The sequence below is a fragment of the Erithacus rubecula genome (assembly GCF_903797595.1).
Source record: "Erithacus rubecula genome assembly, chromosome: 1".
Taxonomy (NCBI): Eukaryota; Metazoa; Chordata; class Aves; order Passeriformes; family Muscicapidae; genus Erithacus; species Erithacus rubecula.
In genome coordinates, this window is record NC_136658.1 from 69407933 (window position 1) to 69424882 (window position 16950).

The following is a 16950-nucleotide window of genomic DNA, read 5'->3' on the forward strand; positions in this document are numbered from 1 at the left end:
ACTGCTTTAGATCACATCCTCAGGAGTTCTTTTACTAATTTTTAGTTCTTCTAGTCCTTAGTCTTTTTAGTCTAGATGGTCTAGGACTTCTGAAAGTTTTCAAGATGTGATTTTTTTTGTCACTGACTGAATAAATATTTGGTGTTTTATACATGACAGCAGTTTATGGATGTATCTCCAAAAATCTATCCACAGAGAAGTTTTTCCATACCCTGATATTTAGAAAAAATGACAGGGATATTAAAGACTCCACCCAGAGGCTCTGGTCAAAAAGCCCAGAGGTCACAAGCAGTATAGTTTATACACACCATGATAATCAACAGAGCTTATTAATGAAGGTGAAAGATGAATAATCTGTCAGAGCACAAGCCCAAATTCCCTCGTCACACCAGAAAGCAGAGCACAGCAGCAGAGCTCTGCTCTTTGCTCCACCTGCACCATTAGCAGCTGAGCCGCCTGGTGCAGAAAACCCTTCTGGGATCCCATTCGAGCAAGAGTTGGACTTGATGATCCTGGTGGATCCCTTCCAACCCAGAGTATTCTGAGAGTCTTCTTCTGTGATTTTATTAGAGAGTGACCAAAAGAGAGCTACGAGTGTGAAGGGCCGTAAGGGGAAGCTGTATGAGAAGCAGCTGAGGTCCCTCGGTCTGTTCAGCCTGAGGAGACTGAGGGGAGCCCTCACTGCAGCTACAGCTTCATTGCGAGGGGAGAGGAGGGACAGCACAGATCTCTGCCCTGTGGTGACAGTGACAGCACCCAGGGAATGGTTGGTCAGGGGAGGCTTGGGTTGGACATCAGGAAGAGTTCCTTCCCGAGAGAGTGACAGAGCTCAAGAAGCATCCGGACAGTGCTCTCGGGCTCATGGTGTGACTCTTGGGGGTGGTCCCGTGCAGGGCCAGGAGCTGATCCCTGTGGGTCGCTTCCACGGCAGCTCACCCCGTGACCCGTATCCCCGCTCACTTCCCGCTGCGGGGCGCGGCTCGCGCCCGGAGCCACCGCCCGCCCCGCCCCGCCCAGCCCCGCCCCGCGGGCCGTTCGCGCTCCCCATTGGCCGAGGCTCCCGCCCGTCACGGCCGCGGCCGCGCGCCCGGCCCCGCCCCGGGGCGGCCATGGGGGCGGTGCCGCCCGGGGGGCGGCGCGGGGCCGGCGGCGGGGGGCTCCGGGCACCGGCACCCATGCACGGCGCGGAGGAGGCAGCGGCGGCGCCGCGCGTGACAGCGGCGAGCACGCAGACCGACAGCATGGCCGGTGAGCCGGGCTGCGGGGTGGGAGCGGGGGCGGCCGGGGCCTGCCCCGCCGTGCGGGAGCCGCGGCGCTGGCGGCGGGCCGGGCCGGGCCGGGCCGGGCCGGGCCGGGCGGGTGTGAGGGGGTGTGCCCGGACCGGCCCCTCGCGGGTCTCGCCTCGCCCTCCGGGGACTTGCAGGGGCCGCCCGCTCTGTCCTCTCCTCAGGGACTCCTTCCGTCTGTTCCGGGGCTGTTCAGACAGCCCGCGCCTTCCCCCTCCGCCGGTGATGCTTCAGAGAGTGCTCCTGCCCCTCACAGACAGTGCAATAAACTCTACATGTACATACATGCATCTGCGTATGTGTGTATATACATATGTGTGCGTATATGTAAGTGTGTGTATATATAAAGTATTTATATACTTATATGTACCTATACTTTCATACATAACCATATATAAAAACATATTTAGCATATCTCTAGTATATATAGATACTTTATATGTATGCACGCTTTACAGTATATAGTGTGTATGTGTGCATATATGCTGTATACACAGTATGCATATATATGTAAAGTATATGCATTCTTCTGTGTATAGTATTTTTAAGCATATATCTATACATCAAATAAAGTAAATAAATATATATATCTCCTCTGTCCTCCCCCGCCCCTGCTTGGCAGCGCCCTTCCCCATGAGGTCCTTTGATAACATAACCTTGTATTTTGCTCCACCCTCCCACCCTCTTATTGCGATTTTTTTCTCCAGCCCTATACCAGGTACCTTTAATGTGCATACAATGCAATGTGCAGAAAAACGCTCCCTTTCTGGGGGGTGTTCTTACTAACCCCACAGCAGGTCCGTGGTATGGGTTTGGTAGAGGGAAACTTTCTCACAGGGCTGGGGGTGCCCAGGAGAAAGAGATGCTGGCAGATTCCACAGATCCCACTGCTGCTGTCCCAAGGGAGGGGTGTGTACACACAGATGTGATGTGTATATGGTTCTCAGACTGAGCACCATGGCAGGGCAGCCAGGCCTCCTGGGTGGGTATATGAGTTTTGTTTCATCCTGGTTTTATGGAAATCCTACTTCCAAGCAAGCAAAACGGGGTTTAGTTTCCTTTTCCCAGGCAGCAAAGTGATGTCACTGGTAGCTTACTCCTTGATGTCAAGCACTTGTTAGGAGCCTTTCAGGCTCTGGACTAGGAGCTCCTGTGTTATAGCCAGGACATAATCCTGGATGTGCGCCATGTCCGGGTAGGCTGTTCCCTGCTCCTGTTTGCTTCCAGGTGCAGCAGTGATTTTGGCACCAGCACCAGCCTTCACAGCACACTGTCCCTGCATGCCTTTGCAAGCATGCCTCGCCTCACTGAAGCAGGATCCATAGCCCAGAGGAATCAAGTCATACCTTTGTGTGAAGTGGGCCTGATGCACCTGGAAGGGCACTGTGGCTTTGCTCTCCATAGCAGAGAGCCTGATTCCTTTACCCCCCAGTCTTCTGTAGCTGCTTCCAATTCTGTAAGATGTCTTCTGCCTTCTTTCCGGTCAGCCTTCTCTTCGCTCTGTTGAACTTAAGGGAGTGTTTAACTACCTGAGTGAAGATACAAACATCTTGATAACTATATGATAACTGTAACTAAAGGTCTTTCCTTCTTCATAATATTTTCCTGCTTCTCATTATAAATTCATGCTAGGATGTTATTCATTTTGTTTCCCATGTGTTTGACAGGTCACATTCAGGTTAGGTGCAAGAAAGGAAAGAGCAATTAAAACTTTTTTGTGGTGTATGCAGTTTTAAGTCTGCTTAAAAGACCAAATTGTTGTCCATTTTAGAAAACAAAGGGGTGTGTGTGTGTGTGTGCATTGGCATAAATTGCACTGTTTGTTTTAACTTACAACTTGGGAACTGTATATGTGTGCTGTGACACGAGTAAACTGTAATGAGAATGAACTCAAGTGCCCATTTAACAAAACAGATCCTGCTTCTTTAGATGTGGCTTGTAGACTTACTTTTACAGTTTGCTTTTAGGACAAATAACAGCAAATCTTAGTGTATGCTGCTTGTCATGTACATTTTTGGCACATGTATCTGACTGTGCTAACCAGGTGCCCCTTGCTGTGCCTGTGCCAAGTGGGGTAACAGAGCTGGGCAGCTTAATTAAGAGCAGTGAACAATGTGGCATTGGATAATGCTGCTGAGAGGCCTATATTTGTTTTCCCAAACCACACTAACATATGAAAAAAGGTGCTAAAATAACATCTGAAAACAGTGTTTCGGTCATGGATTGCATATGTTTATCTGTTGTCCTAATTGTTTGGGTTCACAGACATGCTATTAAACTAACCCTGTCCCCCAGCCAGGTAATCTTAATATCTGATTATATCTCTTCCAAGCTGCTGGAACTACTTAAAGAATGTTTTTCTCTATGCTGTTCCATTCTTGCCACTGCCATTTCCTCCTTTGCAAAAACCATAACATTGTGGGAAAAGATAGAAACAGAAATAATATTGTTGTGAGACCTGCAGAGGAATGTGTGTTCATTACAGCTCTCCGTAAGCACCCCTTAAACGAGGACTGGAGATATTTCAAACACTTAATTAACTTCTTGCCAAGTGTGAGGCAAGATAGCTTTACATCTGAACAGTGCAAGCTTTACTGAGCAGCACAGTACTTCCTCTTTTTTCCTGTGGGTCACTCGGTAATGCCGAGTGCTGCCCTCACAGGACAGATTTTGAATAGAAGCACAGCACAAGGTGGTGCTCTGAGAAGGGATTTTTGGATGTTTTGTCAAAGGTGATAGCCCGAGCAAAAGGTTTAAATTCTTATAAAAAACCTAGCCAAAATCTAAGCAGACTGTAAGAATCCAGATGTAGCATCTCCAGAGCTGATGTAACTGGAAGATTTCACAATGGCTTATAATTGGTGTGTGTGCCTGGGTATTTTTGCCCTCTCCTGTGGTGAGCCTGAAGCTGAGTTAGAAGCTGTCTCAGATTTCTGTAAGCATCTGTGAACCATTTGAACACATTAAGTTGTGCAGGATCTGATAATCTGATCTGTGATTTTTGCTCTACACCTCTGAGTCAAACTAACTCACCGAATTTTGGTGAAAGTTTCACCGGCTCCTCTTGTTGCACAGATCTGATCTCTGCATCTAGAACATGAGCATCCTGAGTTGGCAGTGACTGCCCTGAAAAGGATAGTGTGGATGTAGCTGCTGAAAGAGCAGAGGGATTGATAAACCAGCTTTTGTAGCAGCTATGGTGTAGAAGACTTGAAAAATAATGTTCAGCAATATGGAGTTTCTTTATAAAGATTCTCTAATAAATATTTCTCTTTTTTTCTTCTGAACAGGTCAAGTGCCAAGACTTTCCAAGGTCAATCTTTTTACTTTATTAAGTCTCTGGATGGAGCTCTTTCCCTCATCTGAGCAGCAGAAAAAATCCCAGGTAAAATGTCTGTGCTTATTGTTGATTGGTCTTTCTGAAGAGCTCATTCAGTGAATTTAACCCACCTGCTCTTTGGATGATACATAGTCCAGATGAAAAAAAACTAAATCAACCAAATGTAATAAACTTTTTTCAAATATTTCTTAGAAGTAGAAAAAATCCAGTGGTGGGATAAAAATAGCAAAATGGCTAACACTATGCTATTTCTGAAAAACTTTGAAAGGCAAGATATATACCCCAATAAGTGAAGCAAGCACTAAAATATAACAGGTGTTTTAAAGAGCACAACAAAGGAGATGTGGTGTGTACCCTGTGTGTAAAGTCAGTACTGTTGTTGGTGTAGAGAAGCTCTTGGAGTTACAATGATCATGACTGTAGATCAGTTTTTTTATACAGTGGAGGTGTACACAAGTACTTGAAATGTTTGATGATCAAGAACTTGTAGGAAACTACTTTAGTGACAAGGAAAAGAAACTGCCCTTGTGAGTGGGTCTTCTTAATAGTAGCCAGTTACTCCTCAAAGTCAAGAGGCATTTTCAAACTCACCTGGAACAGGTTTCCTTTTGTGATCAGAGTTGTTACTGGGCTCTAGGAAAATAACCTGAGTGACAATTAGGCCTCATTTTCAGGGCTGGGTATGTGCCAAGGTAGATCCAAAAGAGCAATAGATGAGCAGCACCTACAGCCTTCAAAAGTTGTTTGAAATTTAGCAATTCAGTTAGAAATGGCACTTGGCTTGTATGTAGGGCTTTAGTAAAGTCTCATTTCTGTAACCACAAAGCAGTTGAATAATTTACAGATCTAAGGCAACAGGGTTCAGTAGCAGCTGGAGAACTGAGATCTGTTTCACCAGCTTCATCAAACTAGCTTGTATCCAGTTTTCTCACAATACATGGGAATCCACATGTAATAGCTCTCATCTGTGGTATGCAGACCTCTTCCATGGAGGATTCTTTAGAACCAGGATTTCTTACATAAATGAAGAGGCAGAAATAAAGCTAGGGAAGCTATTGGCTCCCAGGATGGTCAAGTTTAAGAAAGAAATTAAATTTATGAGCATTTCCAGATGCTGGCTGATTCAAAGATTACAGCTATAATTAACAGAATTTTCTATGCTGCTTCTGGATTTTATTGTAGGCAAAGCAGTGACCAGAAAAAATCAAGAATTTGTGGCAAGTTCCTCTTTGTAGCTTGACAGAGACATGGCACCCTGATACTAACAGGCACATGTGAAAACAAAACAACAACAAAAAGCTTAGGAAAGTGCAGATTGTTTACTGATTAATTTGTACTGAAAAAGCTCTCTGCTCTGCTGTTGGTTAGCTACTGTTATGCAAAAAAGAGCTGTAACATCTTTATAGACTCAGTGTTGAAAAAAGTAAAATAATAATAATGCCTTTTTTTGTAGGTGAAGAAGAGTGGCCTAGTTGTGGTGAAAAATATGAAGATTATTGGTCTTCATTGCTCCAGTACAGACTTGCATGCTGGCCAGATTGCACTTATTAAACATGGATCAAGACTTAAAAACTGTGATCTTTATTTTTCCAGAAAACCATGTTCAACTTGTTTAAAAATGATTGTAAATGGTAAGCAATGACTGTAGTAGAGTAGGAATAAATGCTAGGCTTGTGATTGAAAACAGAAATCCTGTTTCTCTTTGGGCTGTCCCAGTTGTGAATGCTAATCCATGATTTGTGTAGCATGCACTGATGTTTTCCATAAGGGTGAATGTACATTTCCTGGAGCTGATGGTCAAGAAAGTGGGGTTTGCTGCCAAGAGAAACATTATTTCTCTGTAATGTGCAACCATTATTACTGGTGGTGCCTGTCTCTCGACTGGGATGCACTGCTGAGGTTCTGACAGTCCTTTTGCACTCTGCCAGAGCAGCCCTAAGCCTGATGACTAGCCTAGATGGATGTATTTTTCCTTGTTTTCCCATTGCTTGTCACTGACACCAGGCAAGAGTGGGTTTTTATATAGAAATGACAGGGAGTACTTAAGGGTTTCCTTTTCCCACGAGAAATGAAGATAAACAAGATCATTCACTTCCAGAAATGTGATTTGCTGGTGCAGCCCTTCTGTAAATATTGATTTTTTAATCTCAGCAGCAATGTCTATCAGTGCTAACTTCTTTTTGTGTGTTGCCAGTTTATCTGTTGGATTTAAGATGAAAAATTAGGCAGTCACAAAGATCTGAGAACTTGGGTAGCTCAAATTTTTATCTGTAGTCTGATTATCAAGTTGGATAACCCTTGATATTTGTATCCACTGTCATTTTTGTTGTCTAGACCCCCATTAGGCAGGACTTGGGGCCTTAAAGTAAAACCAGGGTTAGGCAATAATATGTTGAATATGAGCTTTATGTTCCACTTCACTTGCACTGTTCCTTCTGCTGCATTATCTTCTCTTCCAGCTGGGGTGAACAGGATTTCTTACTGGCCTGCAGATCCTGAAATCAGCTTGCAGAATGAGGTATCCAATCCAACGAGCACTGAGGATGCAAGGCTGGATGCCAAAGCAGTGGAAAGACTGAAGTCAAACAGTCGTGCTCGTGTGTGTGTGTTGCTTCAGCCTTTGGTGTGCTACATGGTGCAGTTCATTGAAGAAACTTCCACCAAGTTTGATTTTATTCAGAAAATAGCAAAATCACAGCCTGACTGTAACACTGACTTTTATACTGCATGTAGGCAAGAGAGGATAAAAGAGTATGAAAGTTTATTTCTGATTTCAAATGAGGAAACGCACAAGCAAATATTGATGACAATAGGACTGGAGAACCTCTGTGAAAACCCGTACTTCAGCAACCTTAGGCAAAATATGAAAGACCTTGTCTTGGTCTTGGCATCAGTGGCTGCAAGTGTCCCAGTCTTTGGTAGCTTTGGATTTTACAGGAGTGGATGCCAACGAGCAAGCGAAGCAGATGATCAGTGTTTGCCCCAGGACGTGGCAAGGCACTGTATGACACAAGCCAGACTGCTCGCCTATCGGACAGGTGAGTCATTACCAGAGCACAGGAACAGTGGGGTCTCATCAGTAGAGCAGGTTCCTGGTTTCAGTCTTACTCTTCCAAATACTTCCTTGAGCAAGCTGCTCAATTCCACTCCTACACGTGTGAAATGAGTGCAGCAGTAATTGTAAACACTCCACAGGGGCACACAGTGGAAAGCTTTCCATGAGGAAATAAGTACAAGTATTTCATATACAGTGCTGGAAAAACCAGCCCTGCCAATGTGTCCAATGCCCAACTGAAAATAGAACAGGATGACATTTAAATTCTTCAAGCTGCTCTGAGGCTCTTTTTACTGAGGTCTCACAAAATGCTTCTGTTACCAAATGTCAATATTTCAAGCAGATTATGTACACTTCAGAAAAAAACAGTGAAATAATATCCTTCAGTAGGACATTAAGTACAGTTGTATTAAGTCTCCTGGTCGTAATGTTATTAGTGAAAGTGCTTATATGTCTGATGGGAATTCTTTTTGCACAGATGCTGGAGTTTTATTTCCAGGCTTCTGAGGTAGAAAGATAATTAGTGACTCTCTCTTGATAGAGATGACTTCTGTTAGATGCTTTATTCTCTCTGGGTACCAATGCAGGAAAGTGGTAAGTTCTTCCAGAGAACAGAATATGAAAACTCCACAGAGACATTTTTGTACTCTAGATGTGATAGTTGCTTTTTTTTAAACCACTGTAAACAAATAAATAGTACATATACTCAGCTTAAACCAAAACTAATCCCTCAACACACCCATTCAAACCCAACCTATTAAGTCAGGTACCCTCAGCAAATTTTGTCTCCAAAAAATTGCAGAGGTCACATTTTTTTAGATATAATTCAGAAGTTTCATGGAACAAGTTATGAATTCTTTGTACAGCTTCCATTATACAGAACAAGATGGAATGACCAAGCTTGAGTACTCACTCTTGGGTTGGCAAAGTTCAGGTTTGTCTGTAGTATTCAGCCTGGGGTCAGGTCTGGGGTTTGAGCCAACTTTTATTGCACTGTAATGAAATTAAAATAAATAGCAACTCACACTCATATTTAGGTGCTTTACACTACTATATATATTTATACTATATGTATAGGTGGATATAAAGGGAACAAGAACACAAGATGTTTTCTATGCAGGTTTAATCAGTCACATCAGTGACTAATAAATACACAGAATACAGATGAACACAGCTTTGACAAAATACATCTTTGCCAGGAAGAACCCTCTTTCACTGATTGCATGTGGTAGTGATACTAAAGATGATAGAAATGATTCATGGAAATAGTGTGATCTGCAATATTAATCAATGGAATTCAGAAATGTTTTTCTCCTTGATATGCTCTGTTTTAACTGGTCAAGATTCTCATCAGTAGCTACTGGTGAAGATTTTCAAGTGCCATAAAAACCATCCAAGTGACATAATGAAAGTTCTGTACCAGTTTGCCTGTGGTACATAGGAATAGACCCCCAAAATTCCATTGTTAATATTTTGTCTCTGAATTTGTTATGAAATAGAACTAATTTTAATAGGACTTCAGACCACAGACCACATATTCTTAAAGAGTGGCAGAAATTAGGTCATTAAATTAAGTAGTAAACAACAAGATTTCTATTAGTTTGCTGTCTCACATTAGTGAATCTGTCTACACATATTCGTGGCATGCATTTTCTTATCTATGTGTTGGTTGCTTAATTTCATTGGTGAACAAGTGTCCACAGCAAAATCTTAGAATGACTGCCTTGCAGTAATAGCATACCCAGATTTTACAGTAGACTTATGTGATTTCCAAGCTTTTAATCTTTCTGCATTTCTTTCCTCCCATTCACAAAGCAACAATAAGTGTAATTCCTTACTATTACTAGAATATTATATGTTAATGTATAGGTAACTCAGAAGTGCTTTATTTGTTATTTACTCCTAAAATGTTATGTATTTTAGAGGATCATAAAACGGGAGTTGGAGCTATTATTTGGGCAGAGGAAAAATCTGTAAGTATTGAAAAAGTTACTTTTTCTTGCACTCACAATTCATACACTGCCTTTGAACTTTTTATTTTCCTTAAAGTTGATACACTTCTATTTTTCATACACACACAGAGCTTTAGTAACTAAGTTAATGACTAGTTCATTGTTATGCCTTAAGATGAAGAGGAGGTATAAATGATTTTAGTAACTATAATGGTGTCTCTGCCTGCATTTTCAGCGTGGCTGTTCCCCCAGTCTTTGTCAGTTATTCCAGTATCCTGGCTACAAGGTTTTGCCACAGCTGCTACAGGCAGCATGTGCCCTGCATGGCCCTTCTTGGCAGATCTTTTTAAGAGACATCTCAGTGCCATTATTGCCTGACAGTCTCCTGAAGATATGTTGCAGTTGAGAGGCTGTATGGGCTTTAGCACATTCCTTTTTGTATCAAAGTGGTATTTTTGTATTAATATTGTTGCAGTGCTTTTTCCCATCTGAACTGAAAGATTTTGTTCTTTCTGCTTATGCATGTTACCAATCCCAGGAAGCCTCATTCTTCACACAGCTGCAACATACTTTTAATTTGTTTGTAGCACTTCAGTCATGAGCTGCTTATTGCTGTTTTGTTTCTTTTATTTCATTCACCAGTTGCCTCTTATCAGCCCACTGTTCACTGGGTCTGTTAAAAGACAGGCAAAACACCATCTCTGGCACATCAGGGATGAACTCCAGCTCTATTTAATCGTGTACATTGTTAAGACTACATCCTTCAAACTTGTTGTCCCTGCTGTCAGTATTACTTGCCAAAAGGAAAGCCTCAAAAGCCTGGTGCAGGTAACAGGGGTGTTACACTTTACCTATGCAGCTCCCACAGGGCTCAGCAGAAACGCTTCATACAGACACGGAGCAGTTGGCAAGAGCTGAGCTGTCTGATCATGCAAAAGTATACATTGCACAGCACTTTGACTTAGAACTCAGTTAAAATACCTCCAAATTTGATGCTTTGTTTACTGTTGCAGAGAGGCTGTGATGGAACAGGAGCAATGTATTTTGTAGGCTGTGGTTACAATGCCTTTCCTGTTGGATCTGAATATGCTGATTTTCCACACATGGATGATAAGCAAAAAGATCGGGAAATCAGGAAGTTCAGATACATTATCCATGCGGAGCAGAACGCCCTGACATTCAGGTAATGGGTTTATTCTTACCACAGAGAAGAATGAGATGGTTTGGAAACAATTCCATGATAAATGCATGTTGTAGTTTAAGCCCATGGGGAAGGTACACACCAGGCAGCCTCTCGCTCATCCGCCTGCCCCAGTGGAATGGGGAGAAGAATCAAAAGTTAAACTTGTAGGTTGAGACAAGAACAGTTTAATAATTGAAACAAATTTAAATTATTAGTAATAGTAGATCATGATAAAGATAATACCCAAGGTAAAAGCAATTAATGCACAATGCAATTGCTCACCAGCCGCTGATCAATGCCATACCCCATCCCCGAACCCTGATCAATGTCCCTTCTAGGTAACTTCCCCAGTTAATATACTGGGAGTGACACTCTACCATGGAATATCCTTTGGACCAGTTTGGGTCATCCTTCTGCTTCTTGTGCAGCTCCTCACTGCCAGAATATGAATCAAAGCACTTGACTTAGAGTAAGCATTACTTAGCAACAACTAAAACATCAGTCTGTTTTCAACATTATTCTCATACTAAATCCTAAAGACAGCAGTGCCCCAGCTGCTGAGAAGAAATTAACTATATTCCAGCCCAAACTAGGACAACGTGTGATGTCACTGTGATGAACTGTGGCAATCACAGTCTTTTTTATGCCTGTGATATAGAAGTTGGATATGTATGGACACAGTCAGCTCCTGGGGTTTCTTCAGATTTCTAATATGAACTTGCATTTTAAAGGATATTGGCTCCTTCAGTTATCCTTCAGATACAAGCCACTGGCTCTGCTTCTTGTTAGACCATGCTATAACCCAAAATGAGGAAGTGTGGCAGTTGATGAAGCTTCCAACAATAATAGGTGTGGAGACATGGGATGGGTGTTGTTCACAGATAGTGAAACCAAGCCGCATTCCATTGTGTACTTGTGCACTTGATAAAGAATAAGTTGTTTCTGAGAGTAAATAACACTTCTTTGCTCGCTTGTTGAGGTATCAAATTTATCACAATGCAAAACTATCAAGATACAAACTCTGAAATTCTGTTTTCTGACTGCTGTAGGTGCCGAGAAATAAAGCCAGATGAGAGAAGCATGATATTTGTAACAAAATGTCCATGTGATGAATGTGTCCCTTTAATTAAAGGAGCTGGTATCAAGCAGATCTATGCAGGAGATGTTGATGCTGGAAAAAAGAAAGCAGACATATCCTATATGAAGTTTGGTGAACTTGAGGGTGTAAGCAAGTTTACAGTAAGTAAATGTACTGCATTCTGAAAACTGGGGGCAGCATTGATGGGAGAGTAGAATGAGCAGTCTCCTGCAGCCAGCATAGAGTAGCATTGTGCTGTTTAGTCAGGTGAGTGGAACTGAGAACAAACTGTCACAGTTCTGGAGAGCAGTGCTGTGCCATGTGCCAGAGGATGGGGCCAAGCCCCTCTTTTCTCTCTCTACATGGAGGATTTTCCTCTAATTCAGTGTTGTTGGAGGTGGTCTCTTCACATGGTGAAGTTCTCTCCAAGCCTTCCCTGTCATGGCAGCTGCTTTGGGAGGTCACAGTGTGATTTTGTTGGCCCTTCTGGCAGCTCCCGAAAGTGCAGCATTGGGTTTCAAATGTGGCCAGTGCACCTGCAGTCAGGGCACTCTGTGACAAACTGCAGCACTGTCAGTGTGAGCAGCCTCATTCCCCCTTACCAAGGGAGTTATTGGCTGCATGCCTATAGTAGTTATTTGTCCTCAAAGCAAGTGTCTTCAAGAGGGAGTCCTTCATTCCCCACCTCACCCCTAATTGTGCCTCTTCAGTGAAGGCCTGTAGGCTACTTTTGCTGTCTCACTTTGCTCCTTATTCTGTCTTCTAGAAAAGTAAACGTTTTCTTCTTCTCTTACCAGTGGCAACTAAGTCCATTGCACACTAATGCACTTGAATTCCATGACCCTACAGCCAGGGAAAGTAAGTATTTTTTCATTAATTCATTTTATGACTGAAATCAGTGAGATCACATTTTAAACCAACCTGATTCCCTCTGGGATTGTTTAGTCTTAATTAGTCTTGATTTCAGTGAGTTAAATTTTGCTGTGAAAAGTTTTCTGAGGTTTTTTAATAGATGATCTAATGGTAATAGGGAATAACTAACTGTGATTGGTGAACTAACTTGTAACAAAATCTTTGGCATTGACACACATTACAAAATGTAGAAATGCTGTTATGAAGGTCAGCAACATGCTGTTTGGCATATAGATCACTTCAGAACTTCATAATGTCTTAAATTTTGTTCTAGAAAGACCTTTTAGATTGTGTTCTATAAAAAGTACCATTATTTTTCAAGAGAAATTGGACTGGACTCCTTCGAGTCATTTATATATGTTCTGCAGAACATTTAGATACTTTTGTATTTGTGTACATAATGAACATGTATATTAAAAAGATCACAAAATCTTTGTTGACATGCACCCCTGTAGCAAGGGAGCTGTCATCTTTTCAATACAGAGTTTAGATGTCTTACTTCAAAGCCTGTTTGTGCTACAAAAGAGACCCACCATAGGCATCCACTGTCAGCTACCAATCCTTAAATGTTACTCATCCAGAGGGGAAAACAACATGGAAAATGTTGTTTGTGCTTCAAACATGAAGATGCAGTGTAAAGATGTCAATACAGTACTATGCTAAGAGCATAAAAAAGACTAAAGGTAGTTTTTGTGGCACACAAATAGCCACATACTCTGAGCAAATTCCTAACATGTACTGGAGAGATTAATGGAGAAGTCTTTTTGTTAGTTACTTCCTTATGGGCTGGGGGAAGGGAGGAGGGAAGGGCTCAGAGCAGTGTTCATGGCATTAGTGATCACTGCAAAATGTTAGAGCTTGTTTGTCCCTCTCTCTTAATGATTTTTAGATCCAACTGGAGAAAGATTAATCCTGGGGTACTTCCTTTGACAACTTTTAACAGGGCTCATTTCTCTAACAGTTTTCTTTAATGTGATGTCCCTGCATTTTCAATACTGAGCTAGTTTAAGTTCTTCTCTTTCCTTAGTGTATTCCTCTTAGCTATGATTATTGCATGTTCCTCTGTAAGGGAAAGAAGAAAATGTGCACCCCAGTCCCAATCCCCAGTGTTATTCCAGTGTGCCTGTCCATGTTGAGTATTAGGCTTTACTTGCTTTTGTATTAATGCTCTGTGCATGTTTTTCTCTTTAGATGGGGTCCAGAAAACAAAATCTCTGGATGACCAGCAGCACCAAAGCAAGAAACTGTGTCTTGGTCATTACTGAATAATTAAGCACTTCCTGCAGTCTTGCTTCATACTTTTTATAATACAGCCTGTTTGCACTTTCAAATAAGAAAGAGTTTTATTTATTGTTTTGAAAGTGAATTTTAGATTAAGTTTATTTATGATGTCTTTAATGTTTTACAGTGTTGCCTGAAGGTCTTTTTAATTTAGAAGCTCCTGGCGAAAAAATGCTGCTTGTATTTTCTGTGAAAGTAACTGGGTGGCTGATTATTTTTAACACATTAAAAAAATATACTCAAAGTTCATTGGTGGTAGATCAGAGTAATAATTAAATGGTGTCTTATTTGCTTGGGGTATGAATTGAGGGAATGGATTTATAAGTTCTGCGCCAGCACATGGCAGAAATAAGCCGTAGTTCTTCAAATACAATCATCAAGAAATTCTTCTAGGAAATGGTAGGTAAATAATCACCAGCAACTATCTCTGTTCTTGAAAGTGGCTTTTGCTTCTCAGTGTGCTTCTCAGTGTAATGGACATGAAACCATTGGGATAGCAGTCATTGTTACCTAAATGATATGGAGACAAATCTTGTTTCTCATACGCACTTCTTACCATAGCAGCAGAGCTGTTTCATTTTGTTCTACTTGCCTTGCTGCTCTGTGGTACTTGCCTTGCTGCTCTGTGTGCTTCCTTACTTGCAGTCCATCTGAATTAATGAAGACAAAGATTGGCTTTGCTTTTTCTCAGCTTCTGGAGGCAGGCATAAAAGCATTAGGCTGTATGCATTTCACTGGCACCTACATATCTGTGAAGGCTGCTAGTGTTGAGGTTTTGTTAATCTTCACTGACAGGCTTGTAGGACTACAGAAGCTAATAAATCACCAGGGTCCTGTTGTTTCTTAAATAGGATGATCTGTACCAGTGGAATAGCCCAAATCTTTTCAGGTGCCCATCTCTTGGATGACTGCACTACAAGGGTGATGTTGAAACAGCCACTGAAACGTCAGTCTAGTGTTGTTGTTGCTAGTTTTGAGGGGGTGAGGAATGCATAACCAGAACAAAGAGCTGTACCCAGAATCTTTTTATTCCCATCTGTTTCCTGCTTTGAATCTGACCTCTAACTGTTTGTTTTAGCAGATGTTCCAAGACTTTCAGTTCACTCTTCTGCTGAGCTCTCCAGTACAAATACCTTAAATCTTTTTTTTTTTTTCTTGCTGGTAGGATATGTAAACAGCCCTTTCCCAGTTCTTTCATGCACATTGTCCTTACTGCCCTTCTTAAAGTCCTGGAAGTGGAACCGTGTCTTAAGATGCAGCTGTAGGGTTTTTTTGTTTATTTGTTTCTTTCTTTCTTTTAGGTTTTGGGGAAGCTTAGAACTCGATAGCAGGGCTGTGACTGGACAGTATACTCCGTCCAAACTAGAATAAAAGGTCTGCCCTAGTCCACCCACTGAAACCTTCTTGTTTCCATAATTCATTGACAATGTTCATCTTCTTGAAGTAGAAGCAAGGGAAAAAACAGGGCCAGATTTAAGGCCCCTTCAAGTTTTATAGTGATCAGTTTGCTGGTATCAAAATCAGTAAAATCTGTATCTTCATAGGAACAGCTGAAGTTGCTAAGCCCCTTAAACATCATAGGTGGCCTAGGTACACAGAGAAGTAAATTAAGTCAAATATCACATACATTAAATAACTACATTGCAGTGAATGCTGCTGGTAATCTCTGCTTTGGGAAGGGTAAAAGTTCTACCTTTACCTTTAATTCCATTTTTTAAATTTTTTTTTTTTTTTTTTTTTTTTTTTTTTTTTTTTTTTTTTTTTTTTTTACAAAACTCTGTGAAACTTGGAATCCCTTGTAAGGCTGAAGGCTTGGAACCCTGGCTTTATTTCTGTCTTATAATATTCTACGAATTCTTCCAGACGCTCAAAAATTTCTGTAGGCTCTGATTGTCACTATAATCCTACTTAAATTTTTACTGGAATTACAAAGTAGAGAATTTATCTTGGCCAACAGGAGCAATTCAAACGGGGCTCCTCTCTCAGCCTGTGGACTCTAGGTGCTGCTCTGGTTGTCTGCTTACCAGGAAGAGTCACAGAATACTGGAGATCTTCTGCAGTGCTTATTTTGTAAATCAACTCTAGGATGTTTGTTTCTTACATAAAAACTGCAAAGTATTTACTCAAGAGGTGTAAAACTTATATATTTTATACATTGTTTGAAATTTCTGTATGCATTTTGAGATTCATTCATTTCAGAACAATTATTTTAATTGCAGATATTAACTGTCAGTAATAATATGGCCTCCTGACTGAGAATTACAGAAATTCTCTGTTAATTGTCTGCCTTACAGTAAAACATGCTTCCTGCTAATAAATTAATCTGACAGTAAGTACTGAAGTGTATTTTTAAGTGCTTTGGGTTATTAGGAACATTACAAAGGGGTTTGGGTTGCTCACACTTCTTGCAGTGATGCCTGGTATGGTTTGCTGGGCTGTAACGCCTCCCTCTGCTCTGCCTGAAGAATTTGTCTCAACGTGGGACTGTGCCTCCTCCAGTCCTGGGAAAGGGCTGGGATCCCCTTCCCTGGCCCGTAAGGATTAATTTCTTCTTCTCAGGGAGAGTGGGAACTGCATCAGGGAGCACTGCAAGCTGCCACCTTCACAGCCTGTTCCTTTGTTGGAGAGGATAAAGTGGATGAAGCTTTGAGGATCCCACAGTAAAACTAATCCCTGCCTTGCCTCCTGCCTCGCTGCCCTGGATGCCTGCATGGGCATATCCAGGTGCCCCAGTTCCCAGTTCCTCAGAGCAGAGCAGGATCGCTGTGGTGGTGGGGACTGGGAATGGTGCCAGTCCACAGTGCAGCTGTAGGGCAGCAGGGCTGTAGCATCAAGTGAGTGTTGTTGGGGCTCTGGCCCACTG

General features: G+C 41.9%; 1 protein-coding gene across 2 annotated transcripts; it reads left to right on the forward strand.

Annotated features, from left to right (window-relative positions):
- The first annotated feature begins 1088 nt into the window (after positions 1–1088).
- Positions 1089–16420, forward strand: CDADC1 (cytidine and dCMP deaminase domain containing 1). 2 transcript variants are annotated; one of them, XM_079301253.1, is made up of 9 exons: positions 1089–1248; positions 4577–4671; positions 6080–6257; positions 7086–7664; positions 9605–9654; positions 10647–10816; positions 11866–12055; positions 12692–12752; positions 13998–16420. In XM_079301253.1, exons 1-9 carry the CDS (start codon positions 1110–1112, stop codon positions 14069–14071), a joined length of 1536 nt encoding a protein of 511 aa, XP_079157379.1. In that variant the 5' UTR covers positions 1089–1109; the 3' UTR covers positions 14072–16420. The 2 variants fall into 2 exon arrangements, with proteins under 2 accessions (XP_079157379.1, XP_079157380.1); XM_079301254.1 differs by lacking the exons at positions 10647–10816; positions 11866–12055; positions 12692–12752; positions 13998–16420 and adding an exon at positions 10276–10622.
- Positions 16421–16950: the final 530 nt, after the last annotated feature.